Genomic DNA, 16,533 nt, shown 5'->3' with positions numbered 1-16,533 from the left:
CGCAGGTTACGCAGCCTGGCACCAGGGATTAGCCCCTGAAAGACCCACTATCTGATCCCCAAAGGCCCCGGACTGCGAGAGCCTGGGGTTCTGAGGCTCTGAGTGAGCGCTGGTTCAGCCTGGTGAGGGAGGCGACCCTGGGCAGAGCCCAGTGGGGAGGGGAAAGGCCTCCAGGGCTTCCTGTGAGCCTGACCCTGAGCTCCTGGACTCCATCAGGGCCTCACCCAAGAGCTGACCCCAGCAGGGAGGGACCTGACCCCAGGGACCTCTATGGGCTGGGAGTGGGGAGCCTCCGCCCTGCCCTAGGCCCCTGGGCCCTCAGCACAGGGGGGACCATGCCAAGGGCTGCCTGTCTAGCGAGCAGGGGCCCCTGAGCCTGTCCGCTCTAGTCTAGGCCAGGGCCACGACTACTGTCCATGTCCCTGTGGAGGAAGGCGGCTTTTCGAGGCTTGGGACTGGCCTCCCCCAGACCTGCTGGCCCCATGACTCTACCTCCAACCCTCCCAAAGTGCTGCTCTGTCACCACAAAAGGATTCCCACAGCACCAGGTCCCAAGAGGGCCACGGCCAGTGTCCTGGGCACCAGGCTAGAAGAATCCTAAAGGCAGAGACCTGTGAGACACAGGACCCAAAAGGTCCCAGAAGGACTGGACCCAGGGCAGCACCCCTTTAGCTTCAAGGCCCCTCAGAGCAGGCTTCAACACGGAGCTGGGCAGAAAGCACCCGCAGGGACAGCCGACCGTGTCTGGGTGTCTGGCCCTGCGGCTCCTGCGTCTGCTTACAGAAGGAAAACTCGGCAGACGATGCTACTGGAAGCATTTTTCCAAAGTGCTGACTCCATGTCTCAGGTGGACGCCACACACAGGGCAAGAGTCTTGGGATCGTGCTGAGTTCCTGCGTGGCCGCGGCTCTTGGTGAACCCCAGGGTGGAGGTGCCGACGAGCCGGGCACAGGGGGGAGTCCAGGCCACAGAGGGTGCCACGCCTGGCTGCTGCCCAGGGCACTCCACCTCCACAAGCTGGGGGGACGAGCCCTAGCTGCCTCTCCTAGGATGGGAGAGACAGGAGCCCCTGTCCTGTGGAGAGGCTTCCCCTTGGTGACATGGGCCACAGCCCTGAAAGGGAAGTGCCCTAACGGGGGCTGATTTCCGGAGTCTGGGGACAGTGGACACAACACACTAGGTTACCTGGTGGCTCAAGGGAATGAGGGGTCGCACTGGTACTGAACTTATTTTTGTTTTTATTTTTATAACACAAAGAGAAAGGAAGCAAAAGGGAACAGGCTCTGTGGCATCCGTCCTTTGTCCCTGTTGTTTGGAAAGGCGACCTGGGGGCTCTGTTCAAGACGACTGGGGGCTGCAGACAAAAACTCGCCTTACTTTCAGCTGCCACAGGGCTCCAGGGGCTGGAGACGAGAGGCCGAGCCTCCAGGGCCAGGGCCCGAGGCTCCTTGCCGCACCTTCCCCTCTGAGGGGGCTTCTCCCAGGACCAAGAACACCAGCGACATTCCCAACCGTACAACGACAACGTTGGTTTAAAAGACAAACAAAAAACCCGTGGGGGGACTTCACCTAAAGAGGATCCCACAAAACAGCGCGCATTGTCCCCGCGCCTGGCTCTTCCCTCCTCTCCGGGCTCCACAGCCACACCGCTGCCCGCGGCTCAGTGGGGAGGCGCTCACTGCTTGCCCGCCTGCCTGCCCGGCTTCTTTTCAGGTTGGCCTCGGCCCGTGCCAGGGATCCCACCTCGGCCCCGGCCGCCAAACACACCTGTGGGACAGAAAGAGGGGCTGTGGCTGGATCCAGGGCCTTGGCCTCTGGTCATGTCACCGGTCCCCTGAGCCTCAGCTGCAGCTGTGAAGTGGGGACAGCAATCCTGCCCCCAAGGTCCTCTGCCGCGCAAGCGAGGGTGGGTGCCTGAGCATGTTCTCCTTGTGACAAGGGCTGATATTGCTCCAGGGGTGCCAGGCACTGCTTCAGGCCCCCCACGTCCCTCAGTGCAGCCAGCTATGCGGGGCACACACTCGAGCAGCCCAGCCAGAGCTCGGAACCCCAGGAAGGCTGTCGCCAACAAGTGCCATTCACTGAGCACCTGAGCCACGTGCAGTGCCACTGTTGGGCCCCTCTGCAGAGCCTGCTGGGCTGGAGGCCCTGATCTGTGGTCTGGAGACAAGAATCCCCACCTCCTCTGGGACCCTCCACCTGTGAAGACAGGGTCATCCCGGCTTTGCTGAGACTTGGGAGTCCAGACTCTCACCAGTGATGGGCCCTGGGCACTGTGGGGACAGAGGACGACACCAGCACAGGCTGCTCGACCTCACATCTCAGCAGCAGAACCAACTCTGCTGGGCCGGGACTCCAGGGGCCCTGCTCCCCTCGCCCTCCTGCCCCTTCTCCCAGCTGCTCCTGACCATCTCATGAGCCTTGGCTCAGGGCTGGCTCCAGTGCCCTTCCCAGCTGCGGTCCCGCAGTGAGCCACTCGCACCCCCAGTGAACCCTGCTTTGCCGGGAGCCCCGCCAGGCATACAGGTGTCCTACAGCGGTGGACACAACCCAGGTGCCTCACGAGCACAAGGCTGGGATGGGGTGGGAGGGACAGGGTCCGCGGGGCCTGAGCTGCCTGTGGAACAAACTGAACTTTATGCCAGACTCACAATCTCAGGCAGGGGAAGCAGCGAGGCCAGTGTCCACCCAAAAGGGCAAGGCTTGGCTTCCTGCAGAGCAGTCAGGGTTCCATGCCAGGCCTGAGCCAGGGTCCTGCCAGCAGCCAGAGGCGGGCACCACCAGACTCTCCAGAGGGGAAACTGAAGCTCAGGGAGGCGACCTGTCACGCCCAGTGCATCTGCCACTCGGAGATGGCAGGACCCAGACAGCGGATAGGGCTGGACCTGGAGCCGGGGCGCCCCACCACAGCTGTTCCCTGACAGACGGTGCCAAGGCTCACTGCCAGGAGAAGGCCCTGGCAGGTGGCAGGGCCAGTGGCGACACTCGCACCGTCAGCTGCTGCACAGACGAGCCCTGGCAGAGCCCTGGCAGCCACTCTGTCCTGACCCAGCTCCCTGTGGGGGAGGAGGCCCATGATGACACCAGTCAAGAATGTCAACACCGGGCAGGACAGACACCACGTGCTCGTCCCCACAGTGGGGAGGCCCTGGCAGCCCCAGGTCAGCGCACTGAGGGGGGCAGGGAGCCTACCTCGCCCAGCGCCCCCCATGCCGCGGCCTTTCTGCTGCTTCTGCTGCTGCAAGCCACCGCGGCCCCGGCCCTTGGCCACCACCTCCTCCTTGACCATGTCGATGATCTCGTCGGGGATGCGCAGGTACTTGATGGTGCTGCCTCGAATGTAGCACTCGGGCATCCGCCAGAACTTGTCCCCATCCTGTGTGAGGAAGAGGTTGGGGTCACTCACCTCTGCAGGCCCAGTCCTGGTAGGAGTCTCAGACCCGCTCGGGGGGTGGTCCCATGGGGGCTCAGATGGCCGGGACGTCATCTGTTCCCACCTCAGGGAGCTCTGGTCCCCCATGGAAGCTGCGGGAGGGGTTTGGCCTCCAGGAGGGCTCTCTCCCGACTCCCAGCTCCATACTGAGGAGGGACCCGAGGCTGCAGGAAGACAGCCTCTCCGGTGCTGAGCCTGGCTGGCGGGATGGGGTTCCCCCAGGCTTGGACGGCGCCCTCCCCAGTCTAAGCCAAGGCTCTGCCAATCTCAGCTGAAGCTTTTTATCTGCAGCCCAAAGCCCAGAGGGGTGAGGGGTTCCCGACACCAAATGCTGCCCCAGCCCCACCTTCCACGTGGGACCCTCTCTACAGGCCCCCACTCATTCATTCACCCAAGACTGATCTCAGCAGGGCTGAGCTGGGCACAGAGACAAAGGGCAGTACCACAGTGACCCTGTACGGTTTGTGAAGAGGGTGGTGAGGACAGCTTTCAGTGATGCCAGTTTTTTTTTTTTTTTTTTTAAGAGAGAGAGAGAGAAAGAGGGAGAGAGAGAAGGAATTTTTTAATATTTATTTCTTAGTTCTCGGCAGACACAACATCTTTTGTTTGTTTGTGGTGCTGAGGATCAAACCCGGCCGCATGCATGCCAGGCGAGCGCGCTACCACTTGAACCACATCCCCAGCCCAAGTGATGCCAGTTTTCAGAGAAGCCAACTGAGGATGGGGAGCAAAGTGAGGCCTAAACCCTCAACGTCAACCTGAGGACCCAGCAGCCAACTGCCTCCCACAGCAGGACACACCTAGCAAGCACTGGCCTGCCCCTCCCAGTCCCCCTCCCGCTGCCCTGGGGCTGCTTCTATCAGATGAGTTCAGCCCACTTCCCAGCCCGTCTGTGGACAGATGCAAACCAGGTGGCCGCCTCCCTCCGTCACCTCCAGACAGCAGACCACAGCAGCTTCCTGCTGGCGCCTCACCCCGGAACCACAGAGGAGGTCCAGGTCCCCAGCATGGCTGCAGAGGTCTGGGGCCAGCCTTGCTGGCTGTCCATCCCCCCAGCCCTTGCCACTCCTTCCACAGGGAGCACACACCCAGGTTGTTCCCAGGGCTTCCCACGTGCTGTCCCTGCCTTTCCTCTCCAGATAGCCCTAGCCCTCAGCAGTCCCCATCGTCCCAAACCCTCAGTTTCCTGTCACCCACACTCCTTGGTGCTTAGGTCTGTCTGGTCCAGCCAGTGGAAGGACCTGGCAGGGACAGATGGGCTGCAAGGGCTCCATGTCTTCCCAGGACCACAGGAACCTCCCGAGGCCTCTGGACATTCGCTCTCCTGGGGGGGTAGCGGGCTCCTCCTGACCCCCATGACCCATGTTCTCCCTTGAACCCAGGTTCTCCCTTTCTTACTTTACCCCCAAAGACGTCTTTCCCCTGACAAGAGCTCACATCTTCCCTGAATGTGTCTCTGCTTTCCAAAACAAATGCGTAGGTGTTTCTGGGGAAAAGAAAGAAGAGGGGGTGGGAGGCCACGCCCACCCAGACACACACACAGGAGCCTTCCGAGGAAGCTCAGGGTGCAGCCTGAGTCCCGTCCTTGTGTGGATGGAGCGTTGGGGACCTGGGCACAGGGGCTGGTTAACAGCAGGGAGCCCACAGCCTCCCACCTCCCCAGGTTTCCAGCTCCGAGGGTCTCCACATTGTGTGCCTGCCACCGAGGCCTCCTGCCCACTGCGGGTGCTGGGGCAGGGCCACTCAGGGGAAGCCCAGCTGCCCTCTGAGCAGGTTGCGGAGGCCTGACCAAGCCCGGGGATTATCCAGCCTGAGCTAAGGGCACAGAACCTGGAGGCGTCAACAGCACACTAGGGGCTCGCACCCTTTGACACACGGTGATTCCAAGGCCTGAAGGTAGACAAGAGCTGCCAGCCGCACACAGAAAGACACATGGTGTGGCCATTCACATGGCACTGTCCCTCACAACCCAGTGGACACATCAAGACCCGTTGAAGAGCATGGGATGAAAACCAGGAGGCACTGCTAGCAGCCCACCACAGAACCCCCACCCAGGGCCCCCACCCAGTGCTGACACAAGAAGCCTGTCTACGACGGAGGGGCCACCCTGCGCCTGCCCATCCAGATGAGAGATGGCCCCCTTCTGGTTTTTTTGGTACTGGGGATGGAACCCAGGGGCGCTTAACCACAAAGCCACACCCCCAGCCCTTTTTATATTTTATTTAGAGACTGGGTCTCACTAAGTTGCCTAGGGCCTTGCTAAGTCGCTGAAACTGGCTTTGAACTCATGATCCTCCTGAGTCACAGGGATGACAGGCATGCGCCACCACACCTGGCAAATGGCCCCCTTCTTACATTCTACTGTCTTCTGTCAAGGTGAGTCCTGGGTGACACTCTTGTTCTCCCCTCCACCACTTCCTCCCCCAAACTATGGGGAGGACAGAGATCAGCACAGGTTGACAGGAAGGAGCAGCTGTCCCCACCCATCCTTCTTGTCAGTGCCATCTGGGTCATGTCAAGAGTGGTGGAGGCCTGGTTTCCCAGGGGAACAGTCTCCCAGCCCAAACTCGCCAAGAGCTGCTCCCAGTGAGGCACTTCCTGGTTCAGGGACTGGCCAGAGGCTCGGGGCCATTCGGCCTTGGTGCTGCCCCCCGAAGTGGCTTGGACATTTCCTGACCATGTGGCCCCTCAGAGTCCAGGCAGCATCCACAGCTGAAGGCAGCAGAGGTGGACAGGGAGGGTCAGTTCTCCCATGGAGGTAGCTGCCCCTGCCACATAGCCATGCATGTGCCGTAAGTGCCTAAGTCCTTCTAGGCCAAGGGTGGCCTCTACAGACATAGTGGCCGACGCAGGTGGGCAGAATGACCTGGGTGGTCAGCACCCAACAGGGCAGCTTTCCTGTACCACAGGTGTAAAGCCCAGGTGCTTCAGGGACTCCACTCCTCCCCGCCCTCAGCAGTAGCTGAAGGTTCCTATCACCCTTCCACAAGGCCCACGCAGGGCTCCCGCCCACTGGGAAGTGAGAATGCTGGGTGGCAGCGTGCACTCCGGATGCTGCGCCCACCCAGTCCCCACCCCATGATAGTGCTGCCGGCTCAAAGGTGGCCCTTGCCAAACCGCTCGATTGGTGCACGGCCTCCACCCTCCCTGCCACCTCAACCTCCCCCACCGCCTCCAGGGATGGCCGGGCCCTCACCCTGGACGTGCAGATCACCTCCCGCAGGTTGATGTTCATCCAGTTGTCACAGCTCACCAGGTGCCCATTGTACGTCTCCCCATTCTTGAGCTCCACCAACTAGAAGGGAAATGGACGATGGTCATCGGTGGCCTGCAGCCTGAGCACTGGCCCCAGTCCCATTGGCAACCACTGCCAGGGCCTTGTTGGGACCCCCGTAGAGCAGGCCTGCAGCACCAGACCCCAGAGTGGTCCTTCCTGAGGACAAGCTCGGCTTGCTCTGCACACCGTGGAGATGACGTCAGGCTTTCTATGAAGACAGTGACTTTTTTTTTTAAATATTTATTTTTTAGTTTTCAGTGGACACAACATATTTATTTTTTATTTTTATGTGGTGCTGAGGATCGAACCCAGCGCCCAGTTCATGCCAGGCGAGCGTGATTCCGCTTGAGCCACATCTCCAGCCCCAGGGGACAGTGACTTTTATTTGATTAAAACAACTTACTTTTTCTTTCTAGATGGCCTTTTTTTTTCGGGGGTGGGGTACAATTGAACTTGGGCATTCGACCCGAGTCCCATCCTGAGCCCTATTTTGTATTTTATTTAGAGACAGGGTCTCACTGAGCTGCTCAGCACCTCGCTTTTACTGAGGCTGGCTTTGAACTCGCCATCCTCCTGCCTCAGCCTCCTGAGCCGCTGGGATAACAGGTGTGTGCCACACACCCGGCTCCAGATGGCCTTTTTTAAAAAAAAGCCTTTATTTGTTCTTTTTAGATATACACGACAGTGGAGTATGTTCTGACGTATCAGGCATACTTGAAGTCTAACCTCGCCTTCTTGTGGTTGTCCACGATGTGGAGTGACACTGGTTGTATATTCATATATTCATTTAAAAAAATCTTTTAAGCCCAGTGCAGCAGTGAATGCCTGCAATCAAATTGCAGTCCCAGCAATTTGAGAGGCTGATGCAGGAGGGTGGCACATTCAAGGCCAGCCTCAGTAACTTAATGAGACCCTGTCTTGAAATTAAAAATAAAAAAGGCTGGGGATAGAATTCAGTGGCATGCACTTGCCTACTACCCGCCCCCCCATTTGTGGTCCTGGGGTTCAAATCCAGGAGTTAGGAGCACAGGTTAGGGTCAGGAGCACAGGTCAGTGGCAGGGCACATGCTTATCAGGCCTGAGGCCCTGGGCTCAAGTCCCAGTACCACAAATAAATCAAATTAAATAAATAAAACTTAAAACTTCATATTGGGGGGCTGGGATTATGGCTCAGTGGTAGAGCGCTCGCCTAGCATGGTCGGGACCCGGGTTCGATCCTCAGCACCTCATAAAAATAAAGGCATTGTGTTGTGTCCATCTACACCTAAAAAATAAATATTAAAAAAAACCTTCATATTGAATAAATATTTAATAAAAATATTTTAAAACTTAAAAACAAAATTTAAAAATAGGGATTAAAACCAAGATGCACTTAACCACTGATTTTTAAAATTTTTATTTCTTTTTTGGGTACCAGGGATTGAACTCAGGGCACTCAACCACTGAGCCACATCCCCAGCCCTATTTTGTATTTTATTTAGAGACGGTCTCACTGAGTTGCTTAGCACCTTGCTTTTGCTGAGGCTGGCTTTGAACTCACAATCCTCCTGCCTTAGCCTCCTGAGCTGCTGGGATTATAGGTGTGCGTCACCGCACCTGGCTATGTGGACTTTGGTGGCCTGGAAATGCTGTTCCTCACAGCAACAATAATTGCCTTTTTTGATGTGGTTTGAGGACAAAGGTAAGTAGCACATCATTCTAAATATGCTACTGCTGGGGAAAGGCTGAGACTGAAAAAAAAAAAAAAAAAAAAGAATCACAGTGGGGGGCACTGCTCAGTGGCTATCAGGTACCTAACATGCACAAGATGCACAAGACCCTGGGTTCCAGCCCCAGTACCACCACCAAAAAAAAAAAAAAAAAAAAAATCAACTGTGATCTCTGCCCAAGAGAGACAATATGAATAAAGATGTGTATTTGCAGTAACACTATTTGCGACAGTGCAAGAGTGGACATTGTTAGAAAGCCCATTAACAGATAAATGTGTGAACACATTGTGGTCTGCCTACAATGGAATGTCATCTGGCCACAATGGAGCACTGACACACTATCATAGGGTGAACCTCAAAAACACAATGTCCATGGGGCTGGGGATGTGGCTCAAGCAGTAGCGCGCTCGCCTAGCGTGCGTGCGGCCAGGGTTTGATCCTCAGCACCACATACAAACGAAGATGTTGTGTCCGCCGAGAACTAAGAAAAAATAAATAAATGTTAAAATTCTCTCTCTCTCTGTCCCCCCCCTCACTCTCTCTTTAAAAAAAAAAATTAAAAATAAAAAAATTAAAAAACACAATGTTGGGGCTGGGGATGTGGCTCAAGCGGTAGCGCGCTCGCCTGGCATGCGTGCGGCCGGGGTTCGATCCTCAGCACCACATACAAACTAAGATGTTGTGTCCGCCGAGAACTAAAAAAATAAATAAATATTAAAAATTCTTTCTCTCTCTCTCCTCTCTCACTCTCTCTTTAAAAACAAAACAAAACAAAACAAAACAAAACAAAACAAAACAAAACAAAACAAAACACAATGTCCATGAAGGAGGCCAGACACGAAAGGCCACGTGTTCTCCGTCCATGTTCGTATGGAATGTCCAGAACGGGTGCACCCGGAACAGAAAGCAGATCAGTAGCTGTACCAGGCTGGGGAAGGGAAATGGAGAGACTGCTAATGGGGACAGGGTCTCCTCTGGGGGCCACGAATGTTCTGCCCAAGCTGTGCGCATGCTAACGCCACTGCATTGTACGCTTCAAGGCAGACACGAGCGCATGTGCCGAGGCCAGGCCTGAGGGAGCTCCAGCAACAAAGGAACACACAGTGGAGCCGGCTCCGCTGTGTGGCGTGTTGGTTACACTTGAAGAAAAAAATGTAAGAGAAACAGCTCACTGACGTGGACAGCGGCCACGTGTACTATTGAAGACAGAAGTAGTTTCGGGGGCTGGGGATGTGGCTCAAGCGGTAGCGCGCTCGCCTGGCATGCGTGCGGCCTGGGTTCGATCCTCAGCACCACATACCAACAAAGATGTTGTGTCCGCTGAGAATTAAAAAAAAAAAGAAGAAGTAGTTTCGGGAGCAAAGTCCGCCCTGGATTCCCTTATATCTGCGGGGGCTGAACCCAGTGGCGCTCCACCACTGAGCTGCGCCCAGGCCATTTTTATTATTTTGAGAGAGGATCTCACTAAGTTGCCCAGGCTGACCTTTAACCAAGTTCTCTTGTCCTGGCTGCTCAAGGGACGGGGATCACAAGCTGCCACTGCATATGGCAGCGTGTGCCACCTTCCTAAGGAGCAGAAACATCTTGGGTGGGAGGGAAGAGAGAATGAGCCTCGGTGTTGAGACCAGCAGGAAATCCCCCATCCAAAGGGGCCTGTCTCCACCCTCCACATGTCCCTTCTGAACAGGCCACCTTAGCCCTGCACCTACTCACCATGGGGTGGTTCTGAGCTGTCTTCAGTAGCGACAAGGGAAGCTGCAAGGCAAACAAAGTCACGTGACTTGTCTGACCAGCACCCCCAATGCCCCTTGGGAGTGGAGGAGCGAACCTGGACCACCCCAAAGACAGCCCTCTCCTCCCTCAGCCCACCCCACCACACACACCCACCTCCTGGACCAGGAGTCTCACACGCCCTCCCCTCACAGAGGCAGCTGCCACCTGGCCTTGGTGCTGACCATTCTGGTCATTTCTTCACAACTCTCGCTACATTTACCCACACCCAGTGCAGAGCAGGGCCCTGCCTTCGGGTTTATAGACAGCATCACAACACGGTTCCTGTGTCGCCTGCATTTTCCACTCGACCACATGGTGTCCAAGATGCCTCTGCGCCTGTGACTGGCCTCTGCATCAAGGGTACCCAACCAAATGCAGATGGAAAATATTTGAAGAAAATAAAATTGTGTCTGTACTGGAGACATGGATTTTGTTATTACTCCTCAAACAACACATCGAACCAACTCTGCACACAGCATACCAACTCTGCACACAGCATGGCAGCCACGCGGGGTCTCCTGACTCTAGGGAGGGCTGAATGTCCACTGGGGGCGCGCACGGGTGCCACGGGGATCCTAGTCCACGAGGGACCCGAGCACCCGCGTGGGTCTGGGTGTCCAGGAGAGGCCTGGAACCCACCGCCTAGGGTTACTGAGACACCACGCTTATACTTGGGGCTGCAGCCACCCCCACCCCAGCCCAGGACCATTTCCCCTGCCCGAGACAACCGGACGGGATGGAGGCGAGGATGCTTCAGTGCGGAGGCCAAGGAACTTGCTGAAAGGCAGGCAGCTGGGAAGATACAGGCCCAACCTGACCCTGTCTGCCCCAGGTTGGCCTAAGCCCACGCCCCACTGGCCCACAACTGACTGCCAGGCCCTATTGAGGGGTCAACCCCAATCTGAAGTGGACACATCTGAGCTGGGGGTTCAAAGATATTCACCAAATGAAGGCAGAAGAATATTCCAGAAAAAGCCTGCTTCTTTTTGCAGGCAATGGCAGACAACAGATGGAATCTTTACACACACACAGATAACTCGATTTTTCCTTTTTCTATTACCACTGAATTCCTCTTTCATGACAAATATGTAATATTTTTGTTTTGAGATGGGGTCTCGCTATGTTCCCAGGCTGGGCTCAAGCAATCCTGCCTCAGCTGCACAGGCAGCTGGCACCACAGGCACATGCCCCTTTTCCTGGCCTGGTAGTTTGGTGTTTTTGTTTTTCCTGGTGTTGGGGCTGAACCCAGGGCCCCAGGATCTCAAGCACGCTGGGCTCTACCACTGAACTCCGCCTTCAGCCCTTGGTAGTATTTTTATAACTGGGAGAAAAAAAAAAAATCAGCTCTTTTCATTTTGGAAACACAAAGAATGACTCATTCCCTGGGGACTGCCTCCGGGCTTCCAGAAAGAAGGGTGACTCAGGTGGCAGTGCCTGGGTCCAGAGTCCATCCCAGTGTGGCCAGGATGAAGGTTCTGGCTCGGAGGGCCCCAGGGCTGAGAAAACACCTCACAGAAGACAGAGCTTCAGTGCGCCTCGCCCGGGTGACTCTGGAATCCCAGTCAGCCCAATCCCCAGAAGCCTTTGCAGGGGAGTCCTGGCCCAGCCACAAGGTGGCTGCTCCTCCCTGGGGTGGAACTTGAAGGCCTTGGGGGAGGGAATCCTACATCCCACAGGCCCTTCCTGAGAAGAGCTGCCTGGAGGAGGTCCCAAGCCAGCAGGAAGCCAGGCCCAAGCCCACTTCCTGTGCTGGCTTCCTGGAAAGGCAAGATAAGGAGGAAGAGGCCAAGCACTGAAGGAGTGGCTGCTGGGCCCTGGTGGGCGGGCTGGGCTAGGGAGGGCTCCTGCCTTTGCCTTTGGGATGTAGCCCAGCAACACTGCCCCGGCGGTAGGTACACTCAGGAGCCTCACACTGGCCTGCTTGCTTTCTTACGTCCACAACGGGCACCTGGACCCAGGGGGAGGAGATGCATGGGCGCTTCTCCCAGATCACTGGGAAGGGGGTAGGGAACACGCTGGCCCTTGATGCCAAGAAGAAAAATGGGCTTGGCAGTCATTCATTTTAGATGCCAACACTCATCACGGGAGGGACCTGCCCAGGAACGCAAAGCATGTCCCTGGGAAAGCCCAGCAGGGACAGATGCCTGCTGCCAGCAGGTGAGCAGATGTCATACTACAGTGTACATACGCTTTCCTTGTTGGGGACAGTCCTTCTCAGGACTTCACGTGTGCCAACTATCAGGAGCAGAGCCCAGGAGGACCCATGGTTTCCTCAGCTGTGACTGGCAGGTCCCTATTCATAACGTATCCAAGAGTGGACATGCAGATGGGGCCCTGAGGTAGACCAGGTATCTAGCACACACCTGGCCTTTGGTTTCAACCCCAGCACCGAAGGGGGGAAAAAACACAAAACAAAACATCTGAGACACAGATGGGACAGGAACAGCCTGACAGCCCACCCCTGGTAAGCCAAGCCAGTCTGAGGCCACAGCCAAACTGGCCAACCTTTACCCTGCTGTGGCCTCCACCCAGGGTGCCCTTCCAGTGGCTGGCGGTTGCTAAAACGTCACCTTCTCTGGCCAAGCCCTAATGGCCACCCTCTGCTGTGTAGCTGTTGGTTTCCATCACAGGCTGCCGTCAGCCTCTAATTATCTTGTTTATATATTACCTGCCTCCCCGGCTAGACTGGAACACTCAGTGGGTGTGGGCTTTGTCTAGTGCCAAGCACACACAGGGCCAGGGACCAGGGAGAAGAGACTCAGTAAATATTTGCTGAATAAATACAGGAGGGAAGTGCACTGCCACCCAGGGAGGCACACAGAGCAGAATGCTTGCCCCACCCCACAGGTAAGGCAAGGGTGGCTCTGATGGACAGAGGTGGCACAGGGACAGGGAGCCACGTGACAATGGCCTGGAGCAGTGACTGCATCTTGCCTTATTCTATGTCCTCATTCCCAAACCATGCTGCAGACAGAGATCAGAGGAAGGGGTGGATCCTGATGAACTTAAAAGATGGAGGAAGGGGCGCAGCTCAGTGTCAAGAGCACAGGCAGAGTATGGGCGAGGCCATGGCTGCCATCCCCAGAACCACAAAAAAAAATTTAAAAAGCAGGAAAGTGCCAAGTGAGATGGGAGTCTTCTACCCAGGGGACAGAAATCTAAATCTTAGGCTAGAAAAAGTTGTTTCAGGTAAGAGGATTCCTGTTTTTAGACTTTCTTAGAACTCCAGAGGTCTAATCCTCAGGTTGGGGTGGATTGAGGACTAACCCAATGCCTCTCATTCAGGAAACCTTTCAGGATCGCCCACCCCCAGGCTGCTCCTTCTGGCTCCAATCTGACCACAGGGACTGGGAATGTGTGACGGTGTTTTGCCTGTCTACTCTTGGCTCTCCTCCAGGAAACTCCTAGAAAGTCGAGACTTGGGGACTCTGGATGTTCAGGAGGCGGAACGAGGCTGAATGAGAGTCTTGAGTCTGTACCTTGTGTACTTTCTAGACTCTGCTAATGTGTTGGGGACAAAATGAAGATCTGCTGTCAAGGAGCTGAACAGAGATGGGTCTTTCCGGTGCCTATCCTACAGTGCCAACTTCATCTACTGGATGGTACGCAGCAGGGAGAGGGGCTCTCTGTGAATTCCTGCACTGGCCAGCAGCACTTAGAAGCCTTCATTAATCCTTAGTTTGAGAAATGTGCAGCCACCCCTTGGGGACCTCTTCTGCTATTCCAGAATCCCTCACCATCTCATGGAGTGACTGGAAGTCACTTCCCCACCAACATCCTTGATTTCTCTCACTAAATGATGGATGGTGATGGGCCAAGAGACTTACAGCTCTGAATTCCTGTGTCTGTATCTGTACACCAGAGTCACCAGAACCTTCCCACCCAGAATTCTCAGGCCTTAATTTCTCTTTCTGTGAATGGGGAGGATTCCCTTTGTCCCCCTCTGGCTTAAAATGCGCCTTTACTGGGCATGCTGCACATGTCTGTAATCCGGGGTTCTGAGGAGTCCAAGGGAAGAAGATCACAAGTTCGAGGCCAGTCTGGATAATTTAACAAGACCTTGTCTCAAAATAAAATTGAAAAAGGGTTGAAGAAGTAGCCTAGCGGTACAGCTCTCATCTACTGAGGCCCTGGGTTCCATCCTCTGCACCAGGGCTGGGGACAGGAACCCCTCCTTTCCCTGGAGTGAAGTGCTGTGTGGCCCAGGGAGAAACGATTCCCCTCCCTGTGCCTGTTTTAAGCCAGAGGCATCTAAGTGTGTGCTGCCAACATTCTGAACACTTCGCAAGCTCTCTAGCTCCCCAAACGGGCTTCACTTGATCCCTACTTCTCGACACACTAGCTTTCTGTAACCTATGAGATTAGCCTGGGCCACTTCGCTCAGTGTCCCTCCAAACTTCATTCCCCTTCACTCGCGGTGCCCTTTGGCGGGTCCCGTCACCCCACCGACATATTAGGACGACCGCTGCCGGTTGCTGTATTGTGAATATGTGTCCGTCCACCCCCAAACTCCTGAATAGCGACGAACTGGGTACCCTGGGGAGGCCTCTGCTGCCTCGGGCCTCAGTTTCCCGCCTGCCACAGGCGGGACACAAGACTTGCACTGCACATTTATCCCGGCCCCTAGCGCCCGCCCCGAGGGTCCCGGATGGCCGCGTCCCCCACCTCCAGGAGAACCCACCGTCGACCTGCCCTCACCATGTTGTTGGCGGGGACAGGGCTCGCCGGCCACTTCCGCCGCTGCCACAGCCGCTCACGCTCCTCCCGGTAGCCGCCCCGCCGCGCGCCACCAAGCTGAAAAGGAGTGGCAGAGACGCGAGCCAGTCAGCACCTGGCTTGAGGAACAGACAGCCAATCCTTGCCTAGAGGGGCGGGGCCTTCTGGGCATGGTGGGCGTGGCAGGCCGTGTTCCCGCCAGAGAACTAAGGGAAAAGTCGTAAAGTGCCCCGGCGAGTGATGCAAAAGGGGGCAAAGTAGCGCATGCCAGCTCACGATGCATTGTGGGTAAGAACGCATGCGCAAATGAAACCCGCCGCTGGTCTCCTGGGCTCCTCGCTGTGGGCAAAGCCCGTTAATGCCACCAGGGTTGCTACAGAGGGAGAAATTGAGCCTCTGCGGTTATTGGGAGGTCCTTAATGTCACCCTTGGGGGTCCTAGTGTTTCGATTCTCGTTATTGCTATTAACCTTGTTATTATTAAGTAAAATAAGGGTCCTTCGAAAACAGGCCCTGGCGTACAGTGCCCGTCCCTACAACCCAGGTGCCTAATGGGGCAGGACGGAGGGGACCGCAAGATCGCATCACGCTGCTCAGAATGACGCACAATTTAAATCTTACGAGTTGTTTATTTCTGGAATTTTCCACTTCATGTATTTTAAATGATTTTTAAATAGTTTCTTTTTCCATTTAGTAGATTTGAACTGCAGTTGATCGTGGGTGACTGAAACCGGGGAAAGCAAAGCCGCGGTGGGGGGGGGGGCGCTGTGCCCAAAACCGGGAGCCTGCAAACAGATCGTGAGCCTGACGCGGTGCCTCACGCCTATAATCCCATCCACTTGGGAGGGTCCCAAGCCGCCCTCCAGTCTAGGCCATTTAGTGAGACCCTGTCTCAAAAGGGCTGGGGATGTAGCTTAGTGGGAAAGCGTCCCCGGGTTCATTCCCCAGTAACAAAACGGACAAATGCGGGGCGGGGGAGAGGGGAGAACGCAATATTCTATTTGGGAGGCCAGAATTCTGCAAAGTGTCAACAGGGTTGACTCCTCCCTGAGGCTCTGAACGACAATCTGTCCCTTGCCTCTCCCTCCTGGCTTTTCTGGTGATTGTCAGCAATCCTTGTTCCTCAGCTTGTAGATGCGTCACTCTGATCACTCTGATAGCTGCCTCTTGTCTTTTCACACCTCCGTCTTCTCTGTTTCTCCTCTCCTTTTCTTTTAAGGACACTCCTTTGTCATATTAAACCCACCCTAAATCCAGAGCAATCTCATCTCTAGGTCCTTGTTACACTGCAAAGACCCTATTTTAATTAAGATCATATTCACAAGTACCAGAACATCAGGACTTGGATATGTGTTTTTAAGGGATATCACTCAACCCAAGTATTATCTATGTAGCCTTTTTTTAAAAAAAAAAAAAATAGTTCATTTCTCCAAGGTGAGCACAAATGTACAGGTGTCTCTTGGCATCCACAGAATTGGTTCCAGGACCCCGTGGAGATACCAAAATCCAGGATGCTCAAATCCTTTATGTAAAATGGTTTTGTATTTACAGAGAACCTACACACATCTTCCTGTAGGCTCTTAATCATCTCTATTCGGCCTAACACAATGTAAATGCTATGTAAAT

The 16,533-nt window shown here is 55.4% G+C and overlaps 1 protein-coding gene across 3 annotated transcripts; it reads right to left on the bottom strand.

Annotated features, from left to right (window-relative positions):
• Positions 1-1,221: 1,221 nt before the first annotated feature.
• Positions 1,222-14,987, bottom strand: Lsm4 (LSM4 homolog, U6 small nuclear RNA and mRNA degradation associated). 3 transcript variants are annotated; one of them, XR_003300885.2, is made up of 6 exons: positions 14,891-14,987; positions 10,133-10,174; positions 6,630-6,728; positions 3,193-3,376; positions 1,570-1,767; positions 1,222-1,354 (listed from the first exon to the last, which is right to left on the bottom strand). XR_003300885.2 is itself a non-coding variant. In XM_026389801.2 (5 exons), exons 1-5 carry the CDS (start codon positions 14,891-14,893, stop codon positions 1,676-1,678), a joined length of 420 nt encoding a protein of 139 aa, XP_026245586.1. In that variant the 5' UTR covers positions 14,894-14,987; the 3' UTR covers positions 1,222-1,675. The 3 variants fall into 3 exon arrangements, 2 of the variants coding, with proteins under 2 accessions (XP_026245586.1, XP_026245587.1); XM_026389801.2 differs by having other exon boundaries at positions 1,222-1,767; XM_026389802.2 differs by having other exon boundaries at positions 1,222-1,767; positions 14,874-14,974.
• Positions 14,988-16,533: the final 1,546 nt, after the last annotated feature.

Source organism: Urocitellus parryii, chromosome 3, assembly GCF_045843805.1.
Source record: "Urocitellus parryii isolate mUroPar1 chromosome 3, mUroPar1.hap1, whole genome shotgun sequence".
Lineage (NCBI taxonomy): Eukaryota > Metazoa > Chordata > Mammalia > Rodentia > Sciuridae > Urocitellus > Urocitellus parryii.
Note: the sequence above shows the minus strand (reverse complement) of the source record. Positions and strands in the feature narration are given on the sequence as shown.

Bases quoted from the DNA above. Each gene is read 5' to 3' on its own strand.
- Lsm4 (XM_026389801.2), bottom strand. The intron at 6,729-10,132 runs GTGAGTAGGTGC...TTTCCCTTCTAG, and splicing joins CAGCTCAGAACCACCCCATG to TTGGTGGAGCTCAAGAATGG. The intron at 3,377-6,629 runs GTGAGGGCCCGG...TTCCTCACACAG, and splicing joins AGGTGATCTGCACGTCCAGG to GATGGGGACAAGTTCTGGCG.